At 37.8% G+C, this 20,471-nt stretch overlaps 1 protein-coding gene across 1 annotated transcript in view; it reads right to left on the bottom strand.

The window, feature by feature from the left end:
• The window catches only part of XRCC4 (X-ray repair cross complementing 4), a gene marked incomplete at its 5' end in the record, with an annotated part of 164,705 nt that overhangs the window by 87,305 nt on the left and 56,929 nt on the right, over positions 1-20,471 (bottom strand). Inside the window, 3 exons of the mRNA XM_082337425.1 lie at positions 9,860-9,963; positions 11,101-11,253; positions 18,301-18,467. Of these exons, the coding sequence (XP_082193551.1) occupies positions 9,860-9,963; positions 11,101-11,253; positions 18,301-18,467 (424 nt within the window). The remainder of the gene's footprint in view (positions 1-9,859; positions 9,964-11,100; positions 11,254-18,300; positions 18,468-20,471) is intronic.

The raw sequence follows: 20,471 nt of genomic DNA, 5'->3' as shown, positions 1-20,471 counted from the left end.
TTTCCGTCTTCTTAGTCAAAGGCTTTTTAAAGGATTAAAAGAAAATAAAATCCTTTTCTATTCTTATTTTATATACTATGAAGATTTTGACATTTCTTTAGATGTAAACTATGTTTCCAATCAACTATTCACTGGGTTTCAGGAAATAAAAAAGGGCTACAGGAAGCCAATCCAAACAGTGAAACAAACTCTTAAATCTAGCAAAGACCTACCAGACTCACAGTGTGAAGTTTAGTTGAGAAAATTTCAAGTTAAAAACAAGGATACATGCTTTAACCTGGAAAAGCAATAAATCAAGGAAACAACCATAGGTTATAGTGCAATCTTCGGCAACCCAGCTTTTAATCAAGATAAGCTGTTTGCTCGAATGAGACATTGTAATACAGTTGGGAAGTAATTAAGATAATTATTACAGTGAATGTTACACAGGTGGCCAGAGTAAATGCCCTTCCAGCAATTTGTCAGAGAGAAAGCAACATTCAAAATTCAGAACTGGAAGCTTATTACTTTGCAAAAAAACAAAAATAAAAAAACAATCAATGTGCGTAAACAGCCATAGAAACTTTTGATTACTTGAGTCATTACCAGCCATGACAAAACACACATGAAACATGAAGTTTAAGAAGACAACGTACAATATATTCATCTCAAAGTGAGAAGAGCTGTTATAAAATGTGCAACAGCCACAGGTCCCAAGCCATACCAGCAAGCTTAGCTTGAACGTGCTGCTCATTAAACACTCTGGTCTGGAAGAATCCGCAGTATCCGGGCTTTGTTGGTTGCCACTGATATGCAGCCTATTCAATAGCTGAAGATAAGGGCTTTTATCCTAATGTTCAGGATTACAGAAACTTGCTATCAGTACCCCTGCAGGAACCATTTTTCTCAAGAACCAATACTTCCCTTTGATGACAGAATACTTCTCCAAGAGCTAGATACTGCTAAACCCAAGATCAACTCTTCTAAAGTACATCCATATTTCCGAGAGGGAAGGGAATACAAATGTATTGTGTTATTTGCATGTGAATTGTTTCATTTGTTTTCAGCATACCATGAAGTATACTTAAATATTTTTGATGTCTTTTCTACCTCTCTGAATTACATGTCTATATAAAACCATCCAGGCACCAAAAGCAAATACCTATCTTTGTAAACATACACAGGAAAACTACCATAATAGATGGTGTGAACTGAATACAAAATAAAAAATTCCCATTAAATTAGACCTGATTATTATTTACACTAAAAGCAGTTAAACCATAACACTTACGAAAAAGTAAACCATCCTTTAAAAAAAAAAAAAAAGAAAAAAAAAAAAGGAGGAGAAAAAGAAAAAAAGAAAAAAAAAAAAAAAAGGCGGGGGGGGGGGGGGGCGGGGGAAGAGTCTGGCTCAGTTTTACCTTTCCAAAATAACCCCCAGTAAGCCTCTGACTGTACCTTCTGGTGAACCAATTTATGACCTGCAACTCAAAGAACTGTTTAGAGCAGGCATGTGGTGTGAAGTTCATAATGAAACTGTGTGATAGGGCGGTTTCATTGGCAAGTTTGCATAGATGAAAATAAAACACTATTGTCACTGTACATTGCATTTGGTAATTTCTAAGGTCCATAATACATGTATTGAAACCTATTTTCATATAAGAAGAATAATTATTGCTAGTTCTTTTAATTATAACACATCCCAAAAGGACCATTACGTTGGATACTAAGCAAATACACACAGAGACTGTGACTTAAAAGCACAAGAACAAACAAAAGTGTTAGAATGGGGATTACCCCAGGCAGGTTATTGGTGAATGGCAGAAGTTTCCTATTTACCTGATAAGCAGTTGTTCTTTAACTATTTATTGAAGGAGGATGAAACAGAGCAAGGCTGTTTGTGGCACTGCCCCAGCACCACTAATGCTATAGTTTCACAACTGATGAATTACATTCTCAACCAATAGGTGTTGAAATAGGTCTTCTGTAGTTCATGAAGAAGAGAAAACAAAGAAAGGGTCCCACTGAATTAGTGTCATCTTGTAGATGGTCAAGTTACAAGATTTTGCAAAGGAAACAAGTATCAGAATGTGCACGCTCAGTGCAAAAGTGCCTTGACTCACAGAATTTATGTCCAGCTCTGCTCTAATTACAGCCTGTTGGGTACACGTCAAATTGGTGTGAAATATGAGCAAGAACACAAGTTGGCTCTACATTTCGTTTACGTGTCCCATAGGAACATGTTCGTACTCTGCATAAATACAATGAGGTTTTGTTATCTCTGTCTATTGCTGCTTAATACTTTCAGGCTCTCAAGCTGTAGCAAAGTATATAACACATTTTGAAGAGAAGTAGAGGGAACATTAGAACTCCAGCAAGCCAGGTACAAACATAGATAGTTTGCTTCATTAGGGGGAAAACCTGTTTATTCATGGAAGAAGATAAAATTTATAAAGGTACTGCTTCATTAATAGATTTTATTTTGACTTTTTTTTTTTAATGACTGGAACTTGATGTTATTTGTTCCTCTTTGCATGGATATATTAAAACCAAAGAAAAAATACGAAATAATTCCACCTTGTTAGAAATGTACATTGCTGAACTGTTTAAACTAGCTTTGTTTTTAAGTGGAGGGAAAAAAACCCCAGTATTCATGGAACTGTATTAAGCTTGGAATTTCCAGCTTGCACTGGAAGCCATTCCAAAACTGGAGTCTTACAATTTAACTCAAACCTGATAAAGACAGTTAATTTGATGATTTAAGCAGATCTTTAATTACACTTCAAAAAATTTTACAGCTCACCAAGGAAATAAAGTTCCTTCATATGTAACGTTTAGTAATATGTGGATAATACGCTAACAAACATGTTTTTAATTTTATATTAGTCAATGCTGTTGCCCCTAACCTGCAGTGTGGTCATTAGGTATTCTACTTTTTTGGTCAATCACCAAATTTAGTAATCTGCAAGTCTTACCAAAGCATAAATCCATTACGATTATATCACTGTTATTATATCACTTCATATACTGAAGCACATACAATTAGAAGGTGTATTCAGAGGTATAAGCAGTTTTGATAATTTTCATAGTAGTATTTTAAAGTAATACCTTATTAATCCCTCTTAGTGTAATATTCATAACAAGATTTTTAATGGGACATGAAACATACTGATATTTGTGCTGTAAATGTGTTTTGACCATGGCACCTGGTATAACACAGAGGCAAAGTAGTTTGGCAACCACAAATGTTTTACAGGCATAAAACCATCTAGTTATGAAAAAAAAAAAAAAAAAAAAAGAATCGATATCAAGTTTCAGAAAAAAAGGTATCTACAGCTTTAAGGGAAAGGGAAATGAGATTATTTCTTGGGATGAACCATTTCCAATTATAGCTTGACAAAAAAAATAACATAATAGTTTAAGCCTGAAGTCAATTAAAATGGCCAAGTTCTAAAACTCCTTAAAATAGGCTTTAAAAGAGAAGCCTTCACAGATGGAATTTTAACTGCACAGCACAGTCAGGTGCTGTTATAATAGGCATTTTTTTTTAACAACTTTGATCAAAGCTTATTATCCAGCAGCATCAAGTCATCGGTGGTTTGGACTACATAAGAGTACTAAATAAATTTAAAGGGCCATAGCCTCCTGAAGGCACAACATGTAATCCCCAAGGCAGAAACTTGAATGAAGGGGATGAGAACGTTTGCATAGTAGAACAGTGGAAAATGGCAAGGTGCTTGCTCTTATTTATTTTGGGCATTATAACAAGTTTATTAGAACCAATTTTGAATCTGTCCTCATGATCAAACATGTAGAAAAGTATTAGCATTTAAAGTCTGAGGATTCACTTAATATGGAATATTTCCATACATGTGGCAAGAAAAACAGAACATAAAATATCATTTAATCCAACAGGCCAGATCATGAGATCCTTCCTTACCCCAAGGAGCAGTAACTTCCACCAATTTCAGTGTGAAATATGACTAAGGAATTCATGGGCAAGAGAAAATAAGACGGAGAGAAAGCAAGCTGACTGTAAATTGGTGCCCAGTAGCCTTATTTTGTCTACAGGCAGCCACATATAATAGCATTATAACTGAAAATAACGATAATAAATTGCAAAATAATTTCTTCCATTGCTTATGTCCCATCTGCTATATTATCCTTCATATCTATTATAGATTTCAGTATATAACATCTACATCTTTCCCTGCAGTTTCATCATATACCTGGGAAGAGAAATAATACTCTCGTCTCTGGTCATCTTCCAGACTCTGTGAAGAGGGAAATTATTACCCTTCATCTACCTTTCAAGCTCCAGGGAAGGAAGCAGAAAGGGTGAATGTTTATCCAATCCTTACTCCTGTTTTAAAAGCTTCCTGATATATGGACCACTAAGGTATTTTTCAGTTAATAAAAGGGTTTCATTTGTATGACAAAGACATGATTGTTAATCATGATATCAGATGATGTTTTCTTAGTCTCTTAATCTTACTGTCATTTTAGATCCACTAGGAGAAAAGATTCAATAGCTAGAGTAAATAATAACAGTAAAGTTTAGCACTGAGCAGAAGAAAGAGGAATCAGTAACAGCTGGGCTGTGTTCTGTATTGTCCTTAACCAGCATAAGGGTTTCCGCATTCTAAAATGACAGCAACTTCTTGCATCACTGTGGTGGCATCATGCTGAGTCACCAAGTCACTCTTGTGGGCTAAGAGAAATACAGACTGGCAATTTCCAGCCTTTTTTTTTTTTTTTTTTTTTTTTAAGAGAAAACAGGTCCTGGTGGTAACAGAACATGAAAAGAACTACAGTCTTATTTCAATCAATATCTCTCTGTAATCTTTCCAAGCCTGCTCCAGGTGCTTCTCATCTGTGCGTTTTATCATTCTTTCTACTGTCACAGGACCTAGCTGTCCCAGCCACAAATGATGACCCTAAAAATGCTAGACACCAGTCAAGCTAAACAAAATATCAGGTATTTGATTAAAGAGCTGAAGTGCAAGACTACATGCAAGGCGTGAGGGAGGAGTGAAACAAGGAGACAGCACATCAGCAGTCTCAAGTGTGAGGCACCTGCAAAGCTGATGGAACTTTGTTGAAGCACCAGCAATGAAAGGAACAACTATATCCGGTTTTGGTAGCTCAGCTAGAATCTTACCAACCCTGGAGTAAAACAAATAATAAAACAAACCAAAAGCAACCTCCTCCTGCACCCAAGAAACATTCGTACCTCCCCATTCATGAAGAACTGCCTGACAGTAAGAGGATTTCCTTCCTGTCCCTCCTTCCAGCGCAGAAATTCTCTCAAACAAGAGCTCACAGGCATTTACAAGGACCTGGTACATCATATATAGCTGCTGCTTAAGAATTTATTAAACTGCAGTGAAAGCAGGAGTTGTGTGCCTTTTTCAATCTCACACTCGCAATCTTAACCAATATGTCAATTAAATTTCCCCTCCATGCTCATGGCATGATGGGCAAAGCCGTTGTATAGAAAGACATACAGTATTATTTATAAAAGTTGTACTATTTCTACAAGTTGTACTTCTCGTAGACATCAGTTGTTTTCTGGAGTGCTTTACACTAAAATACCTACTAATTCAATTTTAATTTGTTCTTTTACAATACAAATCATTAACTACATCAGTGTGTAGATTAGAGACAAAAACTACCATGTTTCACTTGATTTTGGCTTTAAGCTGTGAATTAGAAACTGCTGTCAAAAAGCAAGCCAGAAATCATATCTACAAATGGTACTGTAAGTGCCAAAACCCTAAATTTTTAGGTAAACTTTTAGGTTACAGGTTAACTGCTACTGTAGGGAAAAGGCCGCTACACAAAATTTATCTGAAGCTGAAGAAATAAATATAAACTCCTGCTGTGCAGAGGTTGCAAACCTACCTGATACGCTTGCTGAGAATTCATGCATGAGTAAACTCAGTTTTGTAGAAGACACAATAAATGGTTTTATTCTGCAATTCATCTGTTGTTACAGAGGAAAAGCTGTCATAGTAACAGCTCTTTGCAATGCCCAACATCACATAGGCTGTGTACTTCTTTAAGTTCATGCTTACATGAACAAGATGTCTTTTTATTAAAAGCATGCCATCGTGATTTCAGCGCTGGCAGTGATGGACAGAATCCATCATAACCCACTCCAAACTGTTCCAACAGTTAATTATCCTGTCAGGAATAATTTCCCACTTTTGTCTTTGTCTAATGTTAAGTTCCAGTTATTCAAGTTCATTAAACACCTGTATCTGCTGGATGAAAAGACCGTCTACCATCACATCATTTTGCAACGTAGTTTCTTTTTGACCGTGAAAACAATGATCCTTTAAGATCCTTCTCAGCATTTCATTTAAATCATTTGCTAATCCCTCCACTGTTATCACCATTTTATCATCCCCAACTTGCTAACATTTTTCTTCAAATCTTGATGTCCAAACTTGGCACAGCATTGCATCAAGGGGCTAAATCACATATTGACTCAAAAGTCACTTTGCCCTAACATTGCAAATCTGCTTATTTATTTTCACACTCAACGTCTTTTTTTTTTTTTTTTTTTTTCCTTAAATAAAGTCATTGCTGCTTCAGAGAATTTTCTGTATGGTCTTTATTTTCCAAAGTATCCTTACACTAGACCAGTGGTTCCCTATCAGGTGAGGAAGGTAGCACTGGGAAGTTATAAACTGATAAGAGGTCAGACAGAGACCAACTGAACTAACTTGAGCTAAGACCAAGCCTGTTTTCCTGCAAGTCCAGGCAGGACAGTGCCACCGTGCCAGAAGGGGTGCAACATGAAGCAGAGTGCAAGAGATGTCCAAGTAGCTCTTGGCTTTGCCAGATGGGTCCACATGGGGAAGATGATGGCAAACCCTGGAGGTACCCAGCTTTACGTGGCAGAAGGAGCTAGGCAAAACAAAGCTTGAGACATTGTTGGTATTTTCAAGTGAAGCGCAGCTGTCAAAGGACTGGAAATCATTGCATTACACTGTGTTAGAATGCACAAGTTTTGTTTATAGTTGGTGTATCACAAAATGCAAATTGGTTTATACACATTATCTTCAATTTCACACTCCTCACATACAAGCACTGATAACTTTCCATTTTATATTTTGAGATAGACATATTACCTCATTTAAGAATCTATTTATCATGTGTTATGTTAATTTCCATGTTCCAATTTCTTGATTAAAATGTGGTGCAGCATGATATCTTATGGAAGTCAGTCTATTACTTTACTAATTTTACGTCCATGAGCCAGCTGGTAATCTCATCACAAAAGACATGAGTACGTAGTTTTCAATCTCCGGTTTCTCCATCTTTACAAAGACTGGAATTAACCATTCTTATTCCTTTTTTTTAATATTTTTCTTCATTGAGTTCTGTTCCAATATTTGCATCAGATCAACACCAGACTGATATACCCTTAACCAAATGTGCCATTTCATGTACTTTTTCTTTTGGTAAATATTAGCAGTTTTTTTCCAAATCCCCTGGAATGCTCCCAGTGCCCCAAAAATTCTAGAAATTGCCCCGCCTCCCAATTATTGGTAGCTAAGAAAAACTTCCAGGCAGCTTTTTAAACTCTGCAGTTCAACATATCCTGACTGGCTAATTTTAAAATGTCTAGATTTCACAGCTGCTCTTTCATGTCCCCCTTAGTTTCTAGAACAGAAGTACATTATGACGCAACTACAGCTAGCTTTTCCCCCCTAAACACAAACCAAAAGCACTGACTGAACACAGCTGCTTTTTCAATTACTACTGTTTTTTTATCATTGCACAATAACAGCTGCATATATGTTCTCAACTAACTTGAAGACTGGTCGTTGGCCTTCTACCTCCTGGCCTGAGATTCTCTGCCTTTATATCATGTTGCTTTCTTCAGCCATCGCCTGCAGTTCCTACTTTTCATTTATGACAACCAGCATCAGCTTCTTGCTTTAAATTTTGGACATGCACACATATAAATGCATACTTAATATGTGTATATGTGTCTGTATAAACATCTGCCTTCACTTTGCTTCAAAGAAGTTTTTAAATTATGATCTTCGCTCTTGACTGTGGCTTTCACCAATATCTACTAAAATATTCTTAAAAATCCTTTAATTCTCATTGACTCCTGCAACTCACACAATGACATTCCAAATCCAAAAGGAAAAGAAATGTAATATTGGACTAAAATATAGGAAAACTACAGATAAAACAGAAAAAACCCAAACATTATCTGTATTATCTTTTATGCCTTTTAGTCCTTGAAGCTTGATGTAGCTGAGCTTCATTATCGTCTCATGCCACTCACCCCTGAATCAACTGTCTTCTTCATAGAGACACAGTCTGCCTCAGACCTCTTTTTGCATACGAAAAATCCTAGACCACACCAAGATATTCAGCTCCTATCTGTGCTTTTCCATTGTTCATGGAAAGAAAAAGCTGTGTACACAGGAAGAGTATCAACTGACCTAAGTGATACTCATTGTGGAGGTTCAAGAATGCCATTACCTTGAAAAACTTGACTGTGTTACCCAAAGGATTAAGTTTATAGTCTTCATATTAATTGCAAATTTTGCAGTTGAAAGAACTCTCTAGTCATGATCAAAATCCCGAGTGTTCTATCCCTCAAAGGCAACAGAAACCACATTTTTGTTTACAACTCAAATAAAAACAAAGTTGCTAATTTTTTCTATAACATTGATCAGTCCAGTCCCTCATGATTGCCTGAGTAGGGGGCATATGTCTGTCTCAAAACTCCCACTGAGCTAATTAAGTCCTATTGAATCTCGCAAAAGAATCAACACCTTCCAGTTCCCTTGCCTTTTCACTAAATGTAAACTATTTCTCCCCACATTACCTGAACTGACCAAATACCACTTGAAAGCAAAGATTTCTGAACTGAAGAGCACAGTATAATACAAAATAATTTCTTTCCATAATTGCAACTTTCTACATTTGTCTGGAGCTCTGCCTACTTTACATTATATTAGAAAGTCCTCAACAAACAGGCTCATATGAGTTACATAGCTGAATACCCCTGGTATCAGGGTCTTGAACACTTCTCGTTCCCAGTATGCACAGTAAACAGTTGTAATAAGTTGTTGTCTTGATTACCTTTACCTATGGTAGAAATAGAAAGCTCCAGTGAGAGAACCCATAGCAAACTTTGCACACCTGAAGGGAAGTTTATAATAGCTATATGGCAAGTACCAACGCAGTTTTAAAATTTTGATACCATTTGTCCTGCATATTCCTACTAGTTTGCCAATGTATAGCAAAATTTCTGATTCACAGTTGTAGCATGGGCAACTGCTGTATTCCATACAATTTACAAGTCTCTAGTCCTGGAAAAATTAGCCAAATTAAGTTTCATGAGCACCTTCGTGAGGCCAAAAATTCACTCACAAATTAAAATTAATTCTGCTATAAATACATTTTTATTCCATTTATGCACACAGGTCTTTTTATAGCCATTAAACCTCCTCTTTTTCCCCTTTTTAAACATTCTTGAAACTGCGAGGAACTACATTTGTCAATTTAGCAATCATTGCATACACATCATGATTCCTAGAATTTAAAATGGAACTGTTGATGGTTCAGATACTGTTAGACTGTCATTACTTCTGCAAAGTATGTAATTTGTCATTTTGGAAGCAATGACAGTACCTTCACTTGTGCAACATGCTTCTAAACTTCCTCTTTCTAATTTGAAAATGCCAGTATTATACTCTGCTTCAAGAGAGGTATTTTTAAGGCTTCCAGGTTGGCTTGTCACAGAGCAATTTGTCAGGTAGTATTTTGTCTTCATTAAGGTTTATTCACAGAAAGTGATTGGCCTGTCCGTGATATTCCCCAAAGACAATACATTCTGTCTTACCTGATGGTAATGAGGCCCGTGTTAAATTTTCACTTTCCTCATCAGTGCTGCCATCATAGTCATCTTCTCTCCCTGTAGCCATCTGAGTGGTAGCTATACTATCCCTAGGAAAAAAAAAAAAAGAAAAAAAAAAGGGAAAGAAAGCACGCACATCTTTGCCGTCTATTATTCCTGCAAAGAATTTATAATTAATTTATAATTAATTCTGCATATATATATATATAAATTTATAATTAATTCTGCACTGTCTCAGAAGCAATGCAAGCTGATACAAGTCAATGTAAAGTCCCCATAGAACCATAGAATTGTTTAGGTAGGAGAAGACCTTTAAGATCATCAAGTCCAACCGTTAACCTAGCACTGCCAAGTCCACCACTAAACCATGTCCCTAAGCACCACATCTACACATCTTTTACACACCTCCAGGGATGGGGACTCAACCACTTCCCTGGGCATCCTAATATCCAATGTAAACCTCTCCTGGCGCAACTTGAGGCCACTTCCTCTTGTCCTGTTGCTTGTTACTAGGGAGAAGAGACCGACCCCCACCTCACTACAACCTCCTTTCAGGTAGCTGTAGAGAGCAATAAGGTCTCCCCTCAGCCTCCTCTTCTCCAGACTAAATAACCCCAGTTCCTTCAGTCACTCCTCATAAGACTTGTGCTCTAGACCCTTCACCAGCTTCATTGCCCTTCTTTGGACTTGCCATGCTGAACAGCTCAGTGCATTCATATACAAGGACAGACAACAACAGGTAAGTTAAGATATAAAAAAGCAGGATAAAAATAGCAGACAAATTAAGGTGTGTTGTAGCATTAGAATAAGTCATCTCCTCCGGATATTTTTGAAATAAAAAGTACACAAAAACATTTAGATATCGATATTTTTGTTTCCCAAAGGACAAAAGGAATCAAATAATTCAGGGAGAATGCATATGAAAGTATCACCTATGGAAATGGCAGAGACATACTCTGGAAAATCAACTGCAACCTAACAGAAAAAAAGAAGACGACAGATTCATTGAATATTTAGTTTTTGGCTATGGCGTCCAAAACAATATGCTGCTATTTGCAGTGACTCCACAAAGAATCCTCTGCTCTCATGACTACCAGTATTGTTTTGGATAACCAAGCACTTAGCCAGGAAGAACTGTCACTCACTGTTAGAGCCAAAGAAATGGAAACTAAACTAAAGTATGCAATAGGTATGATACTAAGTAACTCAGGAAAATTAAGAAATACCTTGTACATTTGGCATCTGCTGCAGATTCTTTCGCTTCATTCAACAACTTCTGTAAGTTTCTTATCTTTGCCTTCTTTTCATTCAGCACCAAAATAAACCGGTTATAAAGATCTGCCTCTAGTTCTTCTTTAGCTTCCACACATTTTTCCAGCCTACAATGTAAAATTAACTGTTATACCATTTCTTTTTAAAACTCTGTGTTTCCTGGAAGAAAAGCTGTAGTGAGGCCAGCCTTCTTATTACACGAATCCCCATACCAAACCATGCACAACTAGTACAGCATCTTGTGTCTGAAACAGGCCAGAAGAAACTTTTCTTTTCCATAGAAAATTGCAATGAACTGTGCTACCAAAAGGGGAAAGTTTCCAAGGGGAAAATTTCCTCTTCATGCTTTTTGTGATTGGTTCTTGCACACATGCATCTCAGACAACTAAAATTTAAATAGGCAAGTGTTCTTTAGTTTCAATGCTGAATTCACTACAGTGGGCATAGCTTAGCAAGACACACATAATGAGATTACAAATAGGTATTATTAAGCTTGATGGGTCCCAAATCTGGACCACACACTCTGACTTGAAATATATTTGAACAGGGAAAAAAAGAAACAAGAAATAGGCAACTCCACTTCAACATGGGCTGAGATGACCAGCAAATACTTTGGGCAATGAGGACAGCTCCAGAACTCTTTCCTTGCCAAAACTCCTGGGAGAGATGTGGGTGATATAGACCTTTGCCTGACCATTTTCCACCAACAGCCTTGCGTGTCTTGTTCTGGTGAGCTGGCAAGGTACAGAAACCAGTTCCTGGCAAAGCTCAGTGGGACACTGCATCAACACCTGATGGCAACTGTAATCCTTTACAGGCATTCAGACAAATACAATGCTAATAACTCCAGTGCTGCGGACTCCATTTCAAATTCTACAGATACAGAGATGAGATTTTGGTACCCTTGCAGCCACCACTAGGCAGATTTTTATGTTTTTTTCCCCTGAACCAATCACAATTACTTGGTAGAGGACTAAACACAGTGTATATAAAAGTGTTTTAAAATCTCTTAATTAGTACCTTCAGAGTAAAATATTCTTCTCGTTTTTAAAGGTTTAATGTGCACCTGTAGGTAGGTCAATGTCAATAAAATGAAGCACAGTGGAAATATACAATTAAGAATATGGGTGTGTACTGTCTCATAAGCAAAGCAAAAATGGAATATAAGCAAACATGAACACAAAAAAAATGAAGTGACTTATAGAAAATGTGATTCTATATGTACTTCTTCAATTTCATAACTTTTTAGTCCATGGGTTGAACCACAAACACTGTAATAGCTGTGTTCATAACAAGCAAAAAAACATCCGGATAATCTTATTGATCATGGTAACTACAGTATTACAGCAAGTGGTCATAAACTATAAACAACATTCTTTTCACCAAACTATGCAAGGTTGGTAAAGAAGTTTAGAAGGCTTCCTTTGTTATTAAACCCAAATACATAACAAATTTTAAAAATAGTAATTTATAAGGTAAGAAATTTCCACAGACTTCCTGTATAAATACCGATTATTTTGTTCATAGATCAAAACCATATATGATGTAAGAAGAAAGACAATAAAAAATAATCACATGAACTATTAAGTCTACTGTGCAATGCTTTAGGGATATACTTGATAGTTGATAAATAATTCATCTAATTTAAATGCAAATAGCAGAACATCATTACCATATAGATCGGTTCAATAATTCCTAAATGAAAGATCATATGTACTAATCAACTACCAGGAGACTTTCAAGCTACAAAAGGAAAATTAACTGTTTAGTGGCGAACAAATAGAGAATTCACAAAGAATCATAAATTCTAATACAGGGTCCAGAAGTACCTTGACCAGCTCATGGAAGGAGAAAGGTAAGGACAGGAATTGTCTCCCACTTATCAAGTAGAATTCAGCCATTAAAAAAATAGATCTAAAAAAAAAATACAGCTGTTGAGTAAACTGCCATTTACGTGCTTGAAATTAATTATCTCTGTATACATAAAAATGGAAAACAAGGATTTTGTGTAAAATATCGTCATCCTGTCTGTATCAAATCCTATAGAAAAGTCCCCTCTCCCACAAAAAAAACAACACTAACTAAAGAAAGTGCTTACTACTGTGCCTTTATTTTGCCAATGGACTGGTCAGTGTCAGAGCAGCTGAGGTTGGTTTAGTTACATTGAGACATTTTGCTGACTTGGCCAAAAAGGTGTCATATAAGACATCCATTGATGAAAATCCACATAACTGTAAACTCTCAATGAAGTAAAGTTGATGCTGCCTGGATGTTAAGAAGCACAGTATAGGAAACTACTGCAAGACTAGCCAATTTCTTCAGCCTCTGGAGCAAAATATTAGCATCTCGAAATATACATACTGACTATATGCACAGATTAGAATATTAACTGTTCTGCGTAGGCAAAATCAATTAGTAGTATACCATCAGTTAATCTTATATGACTGTTTTCATTTACGTGAACACCTTTTTAGATGTTTTCCTGCTGTTTAAAGTAATCCGTATATAAATACATTCTCCAGGCACAGGCTGGCTGCTCACGGCTTGGATAAGTGCACTCTGCGCTGGGTTAAAAACTGGCTGGACGGCCGAGCCCAGAGAGTGGTGGTGAATGGAGTCAAATCCAGTTGGCAGCCGGTCACGAGTGGTGTTCCCCAGGGCTCAGTGTTGGGGCCGGTCCTGTTCAATATCTTCATTGATGATCTGGATGAGGGGATCGAGTGCAGCCTCAGTAAGTTTGCAGGCAACACCAAGTTGGGTGGAAGTGTCGATCTGCTGGAGGGTAGGAAGGCCCTGCAGAGGGACCTGGACAGGCTGGATCGTTGGGCCGGGGCCAACTGCATGAGATTCAACAAGGCTAAGTGCCGGGTCCTGCACTTTGTTCACAGGAACCCCAGGCAACGCTACAGGCTTGGGAAGGAGTGGCTGGAGAGCTGCCTGGCGGAAAAGGACCTGGGGGTGTTGGTTGACAGCTGCCTGAACATGAGCCAGCAGTGTGCTCAGGTGGCCAAGAAGGCCAATGGCATCCTGGCTTGCATCAGTAATAGTGTGGCCAGCAGGACCAGGGAGGTGATAGTGCCCCTGTACCTGGCCCTGGTGAGGCCGCACCTCCAATACAGGGTTCAGTTTTGGGTCCTTCACTGCAAGAAGGACATCAAGGTGCTGGAGTGTGTCCAAAGAAGGGCAACGAAGTTGGTGAAGGGTCTAGAGAAGAAGTCTTATGAGGAGCGGCTGAGGGAGCTGGGGTTGTTTAGTCTGGAGAAGAGGAGGCTGAGGGGAGACCTTATTGCTCTCCTGAAAGGAGGTTGTAGCGAGGTGGGGGTCCGTCTCTTCTCCCTAGTAACAAGCGACAGGACGAGAGGAGATGGCCTCAAGCTGCACCAGGGGAAGTGTAGGCTAGGAAAAACTTCTTCACCGAAAGGGTAGTCAGGCACTGGAACAGGCTGCCCAGGGAAGTGGTTGAGTCTCCATCCCTGGAGGTATTTAAAAGAAGGGTAGACATGGTGCTCGAGGCCATGGTTTAGTGGTGGACTTGGCAGTGCTAGGTTAATGGTTGGACTCAATGATCTTAAGGGCCTTTTCCAACCTTAATGATTCTATGATTCTATATGACATTAATTTGGCATAACATTCAATCAGTGTAAAATAGTATTACATTAACACTATATTTACAAGTTATGAGCCTTTAAAAATATACTATTATATGGCATATGATGATACTTAAAAACAGAATAGTAAAAAGCAACAGTCCTCTGCTGCTTGGGAACAGGGATGCATTAATTATGCAGAGCGTATGTGTGTGTGGGGTAGCTCTGGCTGTAACTCTGCATAGCCTTTAGGATTCACTCAGGCATGCATTACCTGAATTACGTGACCACTAAGCAAAGCTGGCTGGGTTTCATTCCAATACCTCATCAGTTACAAATACAAACTTTAATTGCAATTCGCCACATGCTTGTGCCTGTGTGTGATTTGTCTCACTAAAGTACCATCTCCCCAGGCCAAATAAAGAAGCTACTCATCTCAAAGACAACTTTCAAGTACAACGGAAATAAATGGAAGTTAATGGCTAGAGTGGTGCAAATGCACACGCTTTCGAATTTCTGTATTCTTAAATCTCTCTGTTATGCAAGTGCAACGCTTTTAATGTGCCGGACATGCCCAAGTTGATAGCCATCAGAAAGCTTGCACAGCCTACTGAAAGCAGCTAGTATTAGGAATCATTATGATTAGTAATTGAGAAAATAAGGTAACTGTCCAGTTCTTAAGTGCTGCCTAAATGTAGAGCAATCACACATGCTTCACAGAGATTAACATGAACTAAGTAACTTAATGGCATTTATACGTTTTCCACACTCCAATACTAAACAGAAAAAATTCAACGTTTCTGTTATTTATCCTTGTCCTCAGTGCTTAAAATAATTGCTGGTCTTACAGCACTGCTCTATTACATTTCATATTCACCCTTCCCCCAACATTGGCAATAGTATTGAATCTTGATGAGCTAACATTGAAGAGTCAATTTCAAGCACCAAACTACCCAGCCTGCATTTTTATAAGCTGCTTGTGGTTTAAATATACTGTCACTATAGTTGACCACAAAATGAATTAGCAGCTATTTTGATTTTGGCTTGTCTACACTGATTTTAGATGTTTGACACAAAATACATACCACACCCAAAACAGAAATTTAACTTGTGTTTTTATTGGCCAAGGAATTATTTTGCTGCATATTATTATTACTTTACATTTACAATATTAATTATCTATATGACATAAAAACAATACTATTCTGCTTTGATATTTTAACTCATCTATCCCTGAGGTGTTCACATACACACACTCCCTGCCAGGCATCCATTTGCAGCATTTTCAGAATAATCGTTCTGAAAATTTCCATAGCCTCTCTATTTGGATCTTGCCAGATAGTGGCTCAGTAATTTTTATTTTATGTTTTTAGATCAAGTGCTGAACAATCTAGCTAGCCAATAACTCTCACACTGATGTTACCGACACATGGGTCATTTCCTAAAAGCAGGGAAATGTTCAGCCAGGTAAAATCCTACACTTAGGTCATCACAATAAGTAAGACGATGAAAATTAAGGGAGTTACAGCTTCAACCAGAAACACTCTCAACATCTCAGACGTCACACAGCTTAGACTAGAGTGCATAAGTAATTTAACAATTTGATGATGCAGGGGGGGGTTCTCTTCAAAGGGATTTTTGGCCTGCTCCTGCCTTTTGCCTTTACTTGAACTTGAACTGAAGAGGGAAGCAGCAGTAGCTATTCCTGAACCTGGCATAGGGCTGCCACATGTGCTGTTTGCAGCCAAGCAGACTATCTCACATACATTGAGGAAATTGCCAGCAACCAATCGGAGCTGGTATTCAGCTTACAGATTGTTCACTAGGCAGATTTAGCCTCCTGAAGGAAACTTGCTTGCCATTTTACAGACTAAATGGAAAGCAGAACAAGTTTACACGTCAAGAGACCCTGGAGAGCTACGGGGCAAAGCTGCTGAGCTGAGCTCACAAAACCTTCATGATGGTCAAGACAATTAGAGTAGGAAAATGGAGAAGGGATGATTGAATTATTCCATCCAGTGCCTCATGCTTAATCTGAACAAAAACAGCTCTTGGAAGTCTGCATGCTATGTTTCAATTCTAATGAGGTCCTGAAGAGAGAGATTTTAAGCAAGGGGAACTGCAGGGGCTGAAACTCTGGAGCTGATATGCCTTTGCTCCAGGCGAAGAGGGAGCACAATTCTCCACACCATGTGCTTTATATTTTATGTTTTACTATGCAACATCATGAGTGATACAGAGTGTGGAGCTTGAAATCCTGTCTACTGAACAAAGACAGGCAAAGCTTTTGTTCAGCTCCAAGAAACTCACAACACTAGGTCCAGCATTTCGAGCCACAAGAGCAAAGAGAGATAGCAGGGTACACTAGGCTGCGGCAAAAAGAATTTAAAAAACAAAAACCAAACCAAAACCAAACAAAAAAACACCCCAAAACCAAAAAAACAACACTGTTTGGATGAAAATTATTTTCATTCTCCATTTCGTGGACATGGCCAAAGTTTGGTGACCATACAACTTTCAGTATTTATTTTGAAAAATTGTTTCAGCTATTCGAAATACAAACATAGTAAAGAAAACCACCAGCTTTCAGAGCTTGAATACACTGCTTCCAAGAGCAAAGGCTGTCTGGCAACTGTGATTTTTTTTCTTTGGGGTTACTCTTTAAAAGTGCCACACCACCATGGAAATTGATACAAGGACTAATGCCTATTACACATTAGCGTGTAATGCAGTACAGCATACTGGTTATACAATACGCTATTGTTCAATAAACTGCTAAGCAGTAAAACACTACTTAGGAAGGCCATATGCTTGTCAGGGAGATTGTCAGGAGAAACTGTTAGTCATTTTAATGAGAGGGAAACAAAACTAACTCCTCCCAAAAGTTAGTTCTCTTTTTCAAGGTAAGTTAATGCCAATTAGCTACATTCTTTCATCAGTCTTCCTAAATGTGGTTTTTCAGATAAAGCTAGAGAAAAGCAAGATAAATATCCGACTTGTATGTGATAAGAGTTTTATGTTAACTGAAATAAGCAAAGATTACTTCACTAGAGTGCAGTGGCAGACGATTCAGATCATAAATGCAATGGCATTTAAGCAAAAACCCTCACAAAATAATGGTGCTTTTCCCTGCAACACCACACTCACTTTCCAATACTGTTTGCTTTCACAAGGCAAACAGATTAAAGCAATGGCAACTTATTCCCCATTCAAAAATGTAAATAATTTAAACTGCTAATCATGAGAATTATAGAAAATAATGGAAAGAAGGCTTCCCGAAGAAAGTAGAGAGGATTCTACAGAAAAGAGATATTTTTTTTTTCACTTCATAAAGGTAAAACCAGCTTTAATTGCAAAGTACTTGCATTTCTGACATAGGAAGATCCACAACAACACACAGCTACATGGGCTGTAAGTAACTGGGCTGAAAACACGTGTCAAGAGAAGAAAAATTTGGGTGCTCCTTTCTGTATACGACTCCAAAAGCGCTCATCAGTAAAGCCTGCACTGACACTAAGTATTTGTGAGTTTCTCAAGTATCACCTGTGAATGCACTTTTAAACTTACCGCTTCTCCACGTCACTCCAGTCGCTGAAAAGCCTTTCATTTTCTTTTTGCAGGTGCTCATTTTTTGCCTTCAGTCTTCCCAGGCAGTCTAGGCAGTGACCAATCAGTTCCTTAACCACCTCCACCGGACTTGAAACTTTCTGTAGCTTCAAAGATCCAAGTCTAAACTAGGACACAAGGAAAGAATGAGTTATTTCATCTGTACTAGAAAGACCACACAACATTGCTCCAATAAACTTGAATACATACTTAATAAGCATAAGAAATACCTTACACTACTCCAGTTCAAAGTGATACAATGAATTTGTCACAAGAAGAATTGTGGAATATGTGGAATAATCTACACACCAATTATTTATGCAGCTAATACATCTTAATGGTCACCTGTCACTGAATAGGCACAGGACATAAGCACTGACATACTTTCTAACAAGCAGGAAAAGAGATGCCACACAGGAAATGTAACATGATACAGCAACAACCTGCTCTTGTACAGATCAGAGGAGGTCAGCAGCATAACGGTGCAACCACAAATTTTATATAAAAGGTATTTTTGATGTAATGCAGAACCCCAGGAACTGAAAACCTAACGGTATTGCTAACATGTTCTTGCCATCTGCCCAATGAAATAGCTGAAGAAACTTCCTATTCTAGTACCCACAGCAGCACCACCACCACATAAATATTACTGATAAAACAAATGAAGATCAATTACTTTTGATTTAAAGTAGTATTACAAATGCCTGTCTATGATCCTTGCATGCACCTGATGAATGAAAACTAGCCCAAGTCTTCCCTTTCAGGGCTCAGACAGCAAGGTCTTAATAATGAAAGGAGTCCTTCAATTAAATAGGTGGCCTCAATAATTCAATGAGATTAAACGGTAGGATCTATAATGAACAGTTGTATTTCTTCAGCAATGGGGAAGTTATACAGGATATACAAGAGGTCTGAACAGATTTGTTCTGCCTGGTCTGGCAGAAACAACAGAAAACTGTTGTTTCTATTATGTTAAAGGAGGAATAGTTCAGCCATATGCACAAAACAGTATCAGCTAAACTATAAACAGGCAAAGCTGGATGAAGATATAAAGATATAAAAAATGTTAGTGTGACAGTTTGAGGTAATTGAAGAAGAAAGATCTAAGGTTGCTTGAACAAGGTCACACACATTATCTTAAGAGAAGCAAACCACAAGTGAAGGAGCTGACTTTGGTGCTCTGGAGTGGGTAGATGATGGGGAATCTGAACTATCTTAAGGTACACTTCCATAGCTGATAGAGCCTACAGAAGCCATAGGGGGCTTTTCTGACACCTCTCCACAGCTAGCAGCAACACCATTTGCCCAGCTTGATAAAAAAAACTAGTTGAGGGAGCAGATCCAGAGACAAGCAGAGTGGGTTGGATGACACAGTCCAGACTTTGCCCAGCTTAAACTACAGCAGACACAGATCTTTCAGGAAAGAGGTATCAAAATGGCTTGGTTTTGCTTCCAAATGCCTGCAGAAATGTCGAGTTGGTGAGGGGTACATGGAAGGAGAAAGGGTCCTCTCTCACATCTTGTAATTATTAAAAGGACTGACATAACTATTGCGGTATTTCCCCACAAATAGAACTATTACTCATCTTTTCAACTTGAATACATGGCAATAACATCTTAAAAAAAATATATATGTAAGTGATACATGCTAGGGAAGCGACCAGTCTATGTCATGGCACCTCACCTATTAAAATGAGAAATGCCATTTCATTCATTTTTCTCCTCACTTTAGTTCATTTTACTTAGGAGGGCATGGCAAATAACTAAATAAAAGACATCCGTGAAAAAAATCTGTAGTGTTTGTTAACACTTCTTAAAAAGTTAAGTTTACTACTACTCTACATAAGGTTTTACTGAAAAAGACCTTGTAAAAATTGCTCATAAAGATTTTAAAGGCATTGTTTGAAACAAATAACAGTCCTTCAACTCAGATAAGATATTTTATCTGGGGAAGTCTCTGCAACAATACATGATACCATCATGAGCTTCTTCAGCAAGGTTAATTTATTAGAAAATGTGGCAAACCCAAAGGTTTAATTTAACATTAGCCACTGATCTTTCTTCCAAATTCATGTGTACTGGCTCTAACACAGTATTTTCCTTTAGCTTACATACATCTGATGGGTATAGAT

This window comes from Platalea leucorodia (genome assembly GCF_965183815.1).
Source record: "Platalea leucorodia genome assembly, chromosome: Z".
Lineage (NCBI taxonomy): Eukaryota > Metazoa > Chordata > Aves > Pelecaniformes > Threskiornithidae > Platalea > Platalea leucorodia.
The sequence above is the reverse complement of the archived record's forward strand: the minus strand, read 5'-3'. Positions and strand labels throughout refer to the sequence as shown.